Here is a 12554-nt window from a genome sequence, read left to right on the forward strand (position 1 = left end):
AATGCTGCTCTATTGATTTTGTGAGCCTCTCAGTCACAGGGGAATGTGGGGGCGGGGATGGGTCCAGTGCTCATAGTACGCTTCCTCCAACTCTCTTTCCAGCCTGGAGCTGTTGTTTTGATTCTGGAAGCTTCTAACCAGGGCTGGATTTCCAAAGGTCAAATGTGCCTGCACATTTTGTCCTTAATGAGTTAGCTCTGCCCTGGAGTCCTCCCTGAACTTGCCAGCGTTCAACCTGAGCAGTAGCAACAGCAACTTCATAACCAGGTCCAATTGCTTGACGCTCCACCCTTGAGAGGTGCCAAAAGGAGCCGCTTAGTGTTATTGGCCAGGAGAATGTGGTCATAAATGCATGTCTACAGGAATGGGTGAGGTTTCCTCTTTGCTTAGAAAGCCAGAAAAACATCAACAGAAAGGGGCTACAAAGGAGAAAAACACATCCAGGCGCTGAACCTTTGGTCCCCTCACCAGCAAAACATTTGATGGTTTTAGTGAGGAAATTCCACTTTTTTTTTTTCCTTAAAAAAATAGGGAGATATACTTTTTAATCATCTCCTTTTTTCCTCTTATTCTTTCTCTTTTATTCCATATTTTGTCTTCTTCCAGCTCTTGCTTTAAACCTGGCATACACAGATCAACTGATATCTGAGGAACTGATGTTTCTTTTTCTTGATGATGAGAAGTTCTTAACTTATTGTTGATCATTTTACCTTGGCTACCAGGAAACTCAGGGCTGAATTTCATTTTGTGCTTGATATACTAGCATTTTTTAAGCGTTCTTTTTAATAATATTTATCTCTTCTTTTATTCTCATTTGAAGGCTTATTATATGTGTGTCTTAAACTAGGAGTATAAATCTGAAATGGAAAAAGCCTCAGATGACTTTGTAAAACATTTGGTTCAGAAGTATTACTTGGTAGCATTAATATGACCAGTGGGCTTTACTAGTGTTTTTTGAGCTCTTCATCTTTCCCTGAATTATCCCCAATGCACTAGAGAAACAGCCATTGCTGTTTAGCAAATTATACTGGTAAAACTGAGCCCAGAGCAAACAGGCAACATCATTTTCAGCCGAAAACTGCATTTTCTGGGCCCGGGGGATGCTGTTGCTGCCCCTTTATAGCTACCCCCGTGTATCAGAACCACGAGTCTGCTCATCCACTTCCAGGCACACAGTGGGGCTTTCATGTGTCCGTGTGCTCTTTCTGGAATGTCACTATCCCCTTTCTCCACTTAACAGAAGCCTGCTCATTTTTCAAGGTCCAGCTCAAGTGTGACTTTTTCACGTGGCCTTTACCAACCTCTCCAGGAAAGTGAGCTGGTTCTTTTGCTGCGATGCCGTCATACGTGGTTTGTCCTAATTATTAGTCACACACATACTCTCTTAGAGTTGAGCATATTTCTATCCCTCTGTCCCTGCTATACTGTGGGCATCTTGTAGGCAGGTTTTGAGCCCTAGGACTCCCCAGAATCTCTAGCAAAGTGTCTGATGTAAAGCAGAGACTCAGTAAATAATCGTTCAATTAATTTAAAAGAAGGACAAGACACAGTACCTGCCCCTGAAAGGCCAACAGAGTTCAAATGGGTGTACTCTGCATATCCCAGCAAAGTTCTTTCTCCCTGGCTGTTATCCTGCTCATCAAAGCAACCAGTTTGATCTGGTCACTTCTGAGAAGAGCACAGAATGATAAGTAATAGTGGCTCCTAATCAAGATTTCTTTTTTAAAAAATTCACTTAAGAATTTACTGAGCAACTGCTGATGATACCGAGCACTGTGCTTAGCCCGAGGGAGGTTTAAAACTTGGTGCCTGGCCTCCAGGCTTCTGTAGATTTGTCCGCGCTTGCCCTCTCCTGCTTGACATTTCTTGGTGACGTCTCTGCACATTTCCCTTTCTTGTGTCAGGATTCTTCTCAAGAGCAGGGATTCCAGCTGTGTGGTGCTGGGCAAGGGTAGCTGAGCAGAAGATGAATGAAAGTGCTGCTCATTTGTGATTTCCTCCAGATGGGTCTCTCCTCAAGTGAGCAGTTTCATAGGAAAACTTGGAGGAAGGTTTACTGCAGTTCCCACCCATCTCTGTTGTCATATTCTTTCCACTAAATCCTGGCCCCTATAGGTGTTTGAGTGTGTGAATCCTGACCTAGATTTATCAGGAAGGGCATTGATACCTACTCGAAGTGTGTGTGTGTGTGTGTGTGTGTGTGTGCGCGCGTGTGTGTGTGTGTGCCCGCGTGCATGCTCAGTTTTTCAGTCATGTCTGACTCTCTGTGATTGTATGGACTGTAGCCCATCAGGCTCCTCTGTCCATGGGATTTCCCAGGCAAAAATACAGAAGTAGGTAGCCATTTTCCTCCTCTAGGGAATCTTCCTGACCCAGGGATCAAACCTGGTTCTCCTACGGCTCCTGCATTGACAGGCGGATTCTTTACCACTGAGTCACCTGGGGATCCTTAAAAACAACACCTGTCTACCCCAGCACCTCAAGGACAACTGTGTGGCCTTGTTTCCTGGGATCTCACCTGGGAGATTGGGCAGAAGCTGCAGTCCACAATCTGAAATGGAGATTCCGGAAGACTCCCATAAGCAGAGGGATCCGAATAGTAAAATTTCATCTTCCACATGCTTTGCTTCCTTTAGACAAGCAAGATTTGGCCATGAGAAAGCAAGGACCAAACAGGAGGTGACTTGAAGAAGGCCGCAAAGCTAATTACACGGGAGGAGCTGGTTAAAGTCCTCCTGACTCCAGTCTGTGTTCTCTCTGTGACCCCACATTGCCTTTGATATCTGTTAAAAGTCCCAAAGTGGAAAGGTTTTGATATCCAAGATTGATTAGGTGCCCATCCCAATAAGATGCTTAATTCCTTGATTTTTTAATAAAGATGGTCTTCCACAACCACACCTTTCTGAATCACAATAATGCCAGCCATCTTTCTTCTTAGCTGACTACCAAATGATTATAGACAAAAGCACTTTAAAATTAAGGTTTAGTTTCCATGTAGGGAGCAAGGCCAAGTGTCTCTTTTACCCTTGAGTTGATTTGCTGCCCAAAGTTTGATGGATCTCCTTGGTTAGAGGTGTGTCACCTGAGAAGAGGTATTGGCATCCAGGGTTTTTACACAGGAGTGAAATGCTTGCTGTTCATCTGTTTCGCTTGCTGCTATTTTTCCTCTTCTTGCTGCTTCTATTCCTTCTATGTCCTTTTTCAGGCTGCATTTTTTATTTGAATCTTAAACAAAAGAAATGAGTGATTGATAGTACTGGTGTTGAAAATAGCTTGAGTATTCTGAAGGGCACTGGTTGAGAGGGATGTTGAATCTGGTTTGGTCAAATATGCATTTTTATGTTTATTAAAACTAGGAAAATTTTTAAAAAGATGTTGAATGGCAGGTTCAACTACCCCTTTTAAAAAAATGAATCACTTATAGTTTCCATATATTTGTCATTAATCCAATAAAAAAATAAAATTAGGTTCTTAGTAAACCATAATTATAAATTTTCTTAGTTCAGATCTTAATGATACTGATTCCATTTCTTTCTGTTTCATTGATGACACTTGATGTTGATAAATTGGAATGACTAAAATTCTAATTACTTTTAACAATCCAACCAGGGTTTGGAACAGCCAGAGAAAACTCAGAAATTTCCTAATAAAGGGTGTCGTCAAAACTAAGACTTCTTGTTTCCTTCTTACCAGGAGAAATTACACAGAAATTACACAAATATTTGAAAAGCTTGTGGAATGAAATTTGGGTATTGTGCTTACAATTTGGGAAGATCCTGAGCCTTTGTCAGGAATCTGTTCCTTCAAGCTTACTGCAGATGGTTTGTTGAACTTTCTATGTTTTGAGATCATGATAGAGGGTTCAGAGTTGGACCAGAAAAAGAGCCTAAGGGAAAAGCCCAAGAATCCTTTGGTTCTGTTTCTGGTTTTGTTGGTAGTACGGCTATAGAAGTATGGAAAACCCATTTTTCTTTACCAGAAAGGCTTCCCCGTTAATAGGAAGGGAATTTTAATCCTTGTTGTCTAGTTAGACTCATAGGAGGACTTTAAGGTTACATGAAAACATTGACAACCATTTTCAGAAGCTTTGCACAAAACAGTTCTCTATAAAGAAGTTATATGTCATTTCATACGGATTGGATTGGAAAAGTCCCAGTTTCACCTGGCTGCTATATTTATGATTTGTTCCTGATTCTGTCAGCCTGTTTTCTAGAGAAAATGGAGGGGTTCTGTGGATCTCTGATTCAGTGAATCGTGGTTTCAGAGCTCAGAGTGTGTTTTCAAGAACGACATAGATAGTACATCCCTGCCTCAGCAAAAGTAATCCTTTCTTTCATATAGTTGTTTGCAAATCCTGATGGTGTAGATGTCATTTTTATTTTCTTTTTCCAAAAAGCACATTCAAGATCTCAATTTGTTGAAGAGCAAGCCAAACATGACCAAATTTTATGACAAGTGCAAATATAGACACAACATCAGAATATCTCCTTAATTAAGGCTGTGGCTCTGCTGGGGCCCACATTCCAGGATTCTCAGTTGAGAAAACATGTTTTCTTTATAGGGGAGTTTTATTAGCAGCAATGTTCCGGTATGTGGTTCAGGTTAATTAATGATGTAGTCACACTGGTGTCTTGCCATGAGTTTTATCCCAGTAAGCAGGGCACTAGGAAATCTCATTGGCATATCCTGTCATGCCAAAATGGGATCCTTAATTTGAAGCATTAAAATACATCTCAGTGAGGTCTGTCAACAAGGTAGTTTAAGAATTTTTAATGTGGATACCACCTTACACTGAGATTTCATCCACCATAAACTATTTAAAAGTATGTGCATTGATGTCAGTGAATATATGCATTTTGAAATATTTTGCTCGCTGATATGATTGAGATCTCAAAGACCGAGACCACCCACAGGCTCTGGTGGAGTTGACCTTCAATTGTGTAAGGAGATTTGTACCAAAAACCACCTTTTCCCCATGAGAGTTTTTATTAATTTTAAATCACGGTGGCGTTTTAAAACTTAATTTATGTTGTGCATATGTAGCAACCTTCCTTGGAGGTTGAAACAACAAAGCAACTGGATTGGAAATTAGATTTTCCCCCTTATGCTGCTAATGTAGTTCTTGTTCCATTGGGACTTCCCCTTTGCATGGGCTGATGATTTCTTTGAAACTGTATGGAAATTGGTTCAGACAGGAACAAAGAGGAGAGGGGATGGCAGTGATGATTCAAATTAGTGTCTCTTCTTCAGTGAGAAGACTGGTGCGCCTGAAAGTGCATGTCATGCCGTACCGGGTGAGCCACCTAGGGTTGAATGAGATGCCAGAGCTACTGGAAACCAAACTTCAGGGCCTCAACACTTGATTCTTCCCTGTCAAGTTGGGTTGAATTGTTAATTTGAAATCTGCAACATTGGATTGTGGTTCAAAAATGGGCTGGGCACAGTTTTTCTTTTCTTTACATGATGGAAAACCATCTCTTCCTTTCTCCCTCACCTGTTCCCAGCCATCATTGAAAGCTTCCTATTGCCTAACATAATAAACAAGAAAGGGACTGGCTCTGGGATTCTGGAAACAACAATGAGTTTAGGGAAAAGCATCTGAAAGACATGAAAAAGAATCTGCATTGCATTGTCAGTGACACGTGCACACGCTCACATACACTGGGACCCTGTACAGCTTATATTCAGTATTTTCACCCTTAGCTCTTGCCTAGTTCAAACGCCATACCCTCTTAATTGGATTTTGGCTTACTTCCAGGTTCAGTATTTGAGAGCTCTGTATCTCTGAGATAATGATCCTGAAATAAATAGCATCTCTCAGTAGAGATATCTTTTTATGTAAAATTCTTAAAGGGAATGGAGAGGAACGAAACGTTTTGTGTTTAGGAATTTATGGGAAAGTCACCAGAAGAGGCCAAAATAGGAATTTCCCAGGACCTCACCTATGTAAGTGGAGTGTGAGGCTATTTAAGATGACAAAAAACAGGATCCTTGCTGCCTGTGAAATTGAAATGCACTCTTTCATGGAAAGACCAGTGAATATGGGGAGACCCACATTGGGGACCAAATGGTTGTGACCCTCAAGGGCTGCAGAGACCAGTGATCAGAGTTGCCTTTCCCAGGGAGGCCCTTTTGGGTGTAGAAATGGGAATAAATGATATAAGAGGCTTGAGCCTCTACCCTTAGTCTGTTCCCTCAGGGCACCAGTTAACAAGCTCCTGGTGCGGAAAGCCAGGAGAGGGTGGGTTTGCTCATCTGAGTGACACTCTGAACACATGATGCAATACCGACTTCTGAGAAGAAATGCCCTCCTTGCATCTGTTGGAAATGGGCAAGTGTGAGGACCCAAGACTGATCCCTTTGTCTTGAGCAGAGACTCCATTCTGCTCAGTCCGATGAGAATGAATCATCAGCACATGCTTTCTCGGTGCTGATGTGTGAATGGAGGAGAAATGTTGATGGAGCCCTTTGACTTCGTAAGGTACACCTTTTAGAATAGATTTCTTGGCTAGAGAGACCAGCTATCATTCTCTGTAGAATTCGGCATTGACTAATGGCTTCATTGATTCCTTTACCCATTAAACTAGTATGTGTAGATGGCTTTTCCAAGCCCTGTGCTGAGTGTGGAGATTCACTGGCACATAAGCTGGAGGTCCCTACTCTGCTGGAACTTCCTTAATAGTAGGGAAGATAGACAGTAAACATGAAAACAAACAATTTGGATCTTTCCAGGGCTTGGCAAGTAACTGAAAAGCAAATAAAACAAGGTAGTCTGATAGAGAATGAATAGGATGTTTGAGTTATTTAGGCAGATCAAAGGACTCTGAATAGGTGGCAATTAAACCAGAACATCATAGGTTAAAAGAAAGCAGGTAACAGCAGGCACTGCGGCTCTGAACTTGGTGTGTTTGTGTGCATGGGAGAAGGGTAAGAGGTGAGGAAGGCAAGACAAGTTCACGTAGGACCTGATTGGCCATGGCAAGTAAGTAAATGTGATGGCTGGCTAGGATTGTCAGCAAGAATTTGAGCTGGAAGGAGTCTTTGCGAGGATGGTTCACTCATTTTGCAGAGAAGGAAATTAACTCTCTGCTCCAGGTTAGTAGTTTAGTGGGAAGGGGAGAGGCAGCATCAGAAAGGGAGACATTGAACCTGATTCCCAGACCAGGCCCTTTTACCAACAAAAAATGAAAATTGGACATAGCAGCTTGTCCACTTGTGTTTTTCTGGCGTCTCTTCCTGGTGGTTTCCGGAGGCCAGAGGAGAAAAGATGAAGTGGCCAAAGGAAGAGGAACATTCTCTGAGATGACGAAATGACTTTTACTTCCTACACAGGGCTGCGCTATGGCCTTTTAGGAATCTAAATATGCCTCTCATTTAGGAATGCTGGGTGTATCCCAGAGAGTAAGCATTTAAAACTTTACTTTTTTAATGAAAAATTTAATTATTAAAATACTGTGGAATCCTACAAGGACTGTTGCTGATTATATATGCATGCATACTTTTTTCTGATGTTCTTTGGGTGAAGGAGGAAGAATTTTGGCTTTTATCATACTCTTGGACCCCTACCTGACAAGAATTGTGCTCAAATATGTTGACATTTTGATGGAATTGTTTGAAAGTTGCTTCATTCATTTATTCATTGACTCATTCATTCATTCAACAAGACAAACGGACCATGAGAGAAAAACAAGTCCAGGTATCTGAGGAATCCACATTCTAGTGAAGATTAAATGCTAGTGAGGCCAATACCCACGGTGAAGCAGAGGATTAGTTTCACAGTATCTGGAAACATGGGTTAGAGAGTGTCATAAGCTTCCTGAGTCCCCTGTGAAGAGGCCAAAGACCGCCTTTTTTCTGGGTTCTCAGCCTCCTTCCTTTCACCAGCCTCTTGGGCAGCAGAGCCACATGTCTCTTCCTTCGAACCTGTTCTCAATGAGCCATTCCCACCTTTCACCACTTTTACCCTTTTACCACTATTTCATGGCATCTTGGAACCGCCAGACGAGTAGGTTCCTAAGACCCCCCATCCGTTCACCTGGTAGGTGAGAAAACAGCCCCATGAGGTAGATCACTTAATCTTTCCTACTCAACAGCGTTGCTTTACCTGGATAATTATTTGCTGTTTTTATTTTCCCTTTCCATGCCCTCAATGTTCTTAGACATGTAATAAAAAGAACACATTATACTGGCTAGAGAGTGTGTGTTTCAGGCCCTGTTCTAGGTACTCAGCACTTGAGAGGGATGGAACTCGCACGCACTTCTGTGCTGTAGGTTTTTCTGTTATCTCATTTTACAGATGAGGAAAGCGAGGCAGAGGGGTCGAGTAACTTGCCCAGCAGTGAGTTGAGCTAGTAAGTAGTGCAGCCTGATATTGGCCCTTGGCAGTCTCTCTCCAGGGCCGACTCTTCATCCCTTCTCTTCTGCCTTTCAGAGCACACGGGGCCAGTTTCTTTAACTGGGGTGAGCAGCCCCGTGGCACACCCCTGCTGCCACCTGAAATATTTTGAGAAGTGGATTCCAAGTACCTCAAATGAAGTCAGTGTACAACCTTCTGTGTCAGGAAAAGCAGCTCAGGGCTTGGTTTTCATTATGTTTTTGCTTGTCACTTTGCAGTCTGAGGAGCAGAACAAACATTCCTTAGTACCTCCACCTTTAACATTCCACAGTGGAAGTTGTTGAAAACTCTCTTGGTTTTGAAAATATCCTCTGTGATCACCAATCACTAAATTGCATCTACCACTGAGGGCCCTGATGAGAACTGAACCTGTTGTTCTTGGGAAATTCAAGCTTTGACTGGGTATGTGTATGTGTGTGTACATTGTACACATGGGCAACTGTGCTTCAGGGTAAAAAGCAATCATATATGTATATGTAATTTTTATGGGAGGTAGAGAAAGGATATATTTAATTTACCCGACTGAGGAGGATATAACAATTGTCCAGAAGGGCGTCCATAAAATGAGTTTGCTTTAAAGAAGAAAAAAATCCCAGTAGCCTGAGTCAGCCTGTGCAAGTGATTTGGGAGAGGAAGGGGAGATGATGTCATGGGTTCGGCATGTTCCCATCTTGGCCACTCAGTGCAGAGGGGCCCGGGGAGTTTGGGGAGGGTGTGTGCATGTGTGAGCAGAGTTCACAGGAGTGAGTGGGGGAGTGAGTAAGAGCGCAGTTGTGAAACAGCATTAATAACCCCTTGTCAGACCTTTCTCTGTTACTGTGTTTTTCAGCAATCTTGGTTTGAATGAAGGCTCTCTAGCCAATTAATGTTTATTTGTTTCTTTTGGCAAGACCCGTTGGGGGAAGGGATGAGATTGGTGAGTTGAAACATTTTTGTTTTGTTTTTGCATTTTGGAAGAAGAGGCAAGTAATGTGAGTCTGGGTTTTCAATGAAGGCTCCCCTGCCCACCCCGCCCCTCAGCCCCAACCCACCCCTTTAAGAGGCAGGAGGCAAGACATGGCCAGCTGGTGCCTTGAACTGACGCAGGTGCAGAGGCTGTGGGGGGTGGGGAGCCAAGAATAATTACAGGTTTTTGAAGCATCAGGCCCCTCCTGACACAAGCGCTCGTTGCAAAAACTGCTCTTTATGGAAAATTAATGGTGAAGCTGAGCAACTGTCAGGATCACTGTTGTTCCCAGGAAGCATCACTCTTTGGACAGCATGCCTTCTCCCAGGTCCGTGGGCTCTTGTGAGTTGCTGGGACAGGACTTAAAGCAAGGACTGTTGGCACTCCCCTACATGGGAATGGGCTTTTCCTTTAGTGGTATCTCTTCTGCAGTTTTGTCTTTCTTAATCCACACACTCAGCCCAGAGCTAGGTCTTTGCTCTAATGGAGGATGATTTTTAATTGACTATTATTAAGGCATGAATTTTATTTTGCCCATGAAAGTGTGATGACTGAAGCAGAGACATCTAATGAAGCTTCTTTTCAAGCTATAAAGTAACAAATGGGATTTCCTCCAGTGTGTGTCAAGCTAAATTGAGGCTTCTTTGGGAAGTCTGTTGATAGCGGACCCAAGCATCTTCAGTGATCTAGCTGTGATGAGCAGTGGTGTCTATCTACCACTTGTAAGTTGAATTTAGTTTTAATTCAGTGGCCAAATAATAGCAAGTGCCTCTCCTAAAGGGCTGATGGAGGGTAGTTGCAGTAATTGTGGATGGAAGCCAGAGTGATAGACTTCTAATTGGTGTGTTCTGAAAAGTAATGTGTGGAAAAACAACCCTGAGCCAAGATAGGAAGACTTCTTATGCATGTACCTCCTTATCCCTATGCTATGCTAAGTCACTTCAGTCGTGTCCAACTCTGTGTGACCCCATAGATGGCAGCCACCAGGCTCCCCCGTCCCTGGGATTCTCCAGGCAAGAATACTGGAGTGGGTTGCCATTTCCTTCTCCAATGCATCAAAGTGAAAAGTGAAAGCGAAGTCGCTCAGTCGTGTCAGACTCTTAGCGACCCCATGGACTGCAGCCTACCAGGCTCCTCCATCCATGGGATTTTCCAGGCAAGAGTACTGGAGTGGGGTGCCATTGCCTTCTCCCTAGTGGACACTTAATTTTAAGGATTACAGACACTGAAGGAAGAAAGTGCTATTCTAAGTTGTTGGAGGTGTGGGGAGCCTTCCTTCAAGGAGCGTAAGACCTGGATCCCAACTCTGCCTAGGTTATGTGACTTTAAAACTCGCCTTAACAATTAATTTGGATTTATGTTGAGGTGTTTTTTTTTTTTTTAAATGTACCACAACTAAGACATCCTTGGGAGATGAAACGAGTATTTGAGGCTGTTTATTTCAAAGACATCACCGTCTCCCCAAGCCTTTAATCTGGTCTCCTTTCTCCCCAGACTCCCCATTGAAAAACATACAATAAATACTTTTTTTGTATGTTGAAAATAGTTTGGGGAGGAGAAACACTGAAGAGGTTTTGGTAGAAATTTCCCAACTTTGATGTTTGTTTAGAATTCAATTAATTTTCATAGTACTGTCTCTCAGAGTGTACAAATTACTAGAGGGAAATATTGAATTTGGTTTCAGCTCCAGCAACCAGTTGATGTGAGAAACAGTGGAAAGGAATGCGATGTTCCAGTGATTTTAGTACTGTGGTTATTTTGTGGAGTTCAGCAGTTCTGGTAGTGATGTGTAATTCTGTTGTACCTCTGGGGTGTGCTATTGATGTGGGTTCTTTTTTTTTTTTAACCTAATAACTGAAAAATGCAGTAAGAGATTTTCACTTAAACCATATACTTGCTTACCCACAATATCTAGATAGAATTTTTTCTCCCCTAACCTTCCACTCTAATGTTTTCCCCCAGTGGAAGTCAAGAAAAAGTGGATGTTGGTTTAAAATCATCAGAGAAATCACTTTCTAGATCTTACAAGGTTAATTCTTGTCACTGGTTCATGCATCCTGCCTGCCATCAGTTAGGTTCAGTGTTACCTTCTTCTCCTCAAACATGCTTTGAAATGTTGAAACCCAGGAAGATGGGCAAAGAGTTGAGGTGCTTGTTTTGTAAGGTTCTCCTATATGCTTACTGAGCTTATCAATCATGGTGCTTCCTTTCCCCTTTCTAGTTCCTGAGAAAAATGGTACCAGAACTCTCTGGCCATGCTTTCCACTTCCTTTTCTAAACTCTGACCTAATTTTAAAAGACTAGAAATATGACAGAACCATTACATCATATCATCCTTTGAAGGGAAAAAAGAAATCACAAAGTTCCCATAAATATCAACTTTGCAATCCTATAAAGTTTTCAAGTTGGCTGTAGGAGTTAGAAGAATAAAGATTTTGCTAAAAAGTGTAAAGTGTGAGCATAGCTAATAATATGTTAGAAAGAATGAGTATTTTAAGAGATTGCTTTATAGAAGAAGGCCAGATTACCCTACTACAAGTCGCTTGTTTTGTGGCACTTTGAATTTCCATTCTGGGATGTGTGTTATGATTTCAAATCACAGAAAAGTAATTAAGCTTTGGGATACTCCCAGGAGAAAGGTAAGAGGTTCTTCTCCCTGTTTCTACACTTCAGATTCTTTGGGGACTGTGGCACCACGGTTAATAGCATGTGACAAAGCCACACATAACAAATGTCACAGGGAGGGACTCGCACGGGCAGCCAAGTACAGTTCACTTGTGTGTGCAGTTACCTGGGTGAGCATTCTTTCTGGGAACCAGAGTTTACCCCTTTCTTCCTAGGAGCATCGTCATCATCATAACCATCAACATCAGCAGGTCAAGGTCTGATCTCAGAAGAAGCATGACTTTGCAAGTTTCCGCAAAGGAGAATGCTGTGTCTCCCCATATTTTTGCATCTATATTCTTTCCCCAGATTGTTTTATCTGTTTGTATTTTAGATGAATGAAGTAAGTGGGATTCTTGGAATGAAGGGCAGATGGTTAACAGGAACACAAATGACTGATGATTGATTATAAACATAGGTAGTAGTAAGTAGCATTTTATTTTGATGACTGTATGTTTCCAGAAAGAAATCATTAGCAAAATGCAATTTCTTTTATTTCTTTTTTACTCACTAACTCAAGTATGTGTGGATACTTGAGTAAAAGTACAA

At 42.1% G+C, this 12554-nt stretch overlaps 1 protein-coding gene across 8 annotated transcripts in view; it reads left to right on the plus strand.

Moving 5' to 3' along the window:
* Positions 1-12554, plus strand: part of KLF7 (KLF transcription factor 7) — a 105006-nt gene that overhangs the window by 22403 nt on the left and 70049 nt on the right. The window contains exon 1 of one of the 8 annotated variants that reach the window (XM_086343689.1): positions 9138-9311. The exons of 4 other annotated variants lie outside the window; for them this stretch is intronic. In XM_086343689.1, coding sequence (XP_086199815.1) covers positions 9261-9311 — 51 coding nt within the window. In that variant the 5' untranslated portion in view covers positions 9138-9260. Of the gene's footprint in view, positions 1-9137; positions 9312-9455; positions 9670-12554 lie in introns of those variants that run through there. 3 more of the 8 variants (XM_086343699.1, XM_086343669.1, XM_086343679.1) reach the window with 3 other exon arrangements.

This window comes from Bos grunniens, chromosome 2, assembly GCF_055505025.1.
Source record: "Bos grunniens cultivar Pamir isolate PY7600 chromosome 2, Bosgru_T2T1.0, whole genome shotgun sequence".
In the NCBI taxonomy this organism is placed as follows: domain Eukaryota; kingdom Metazoa; phylum Chordata; class Mammalia; order Artiodactyla; family Bovidae; genus Bos; species Bos grunniens.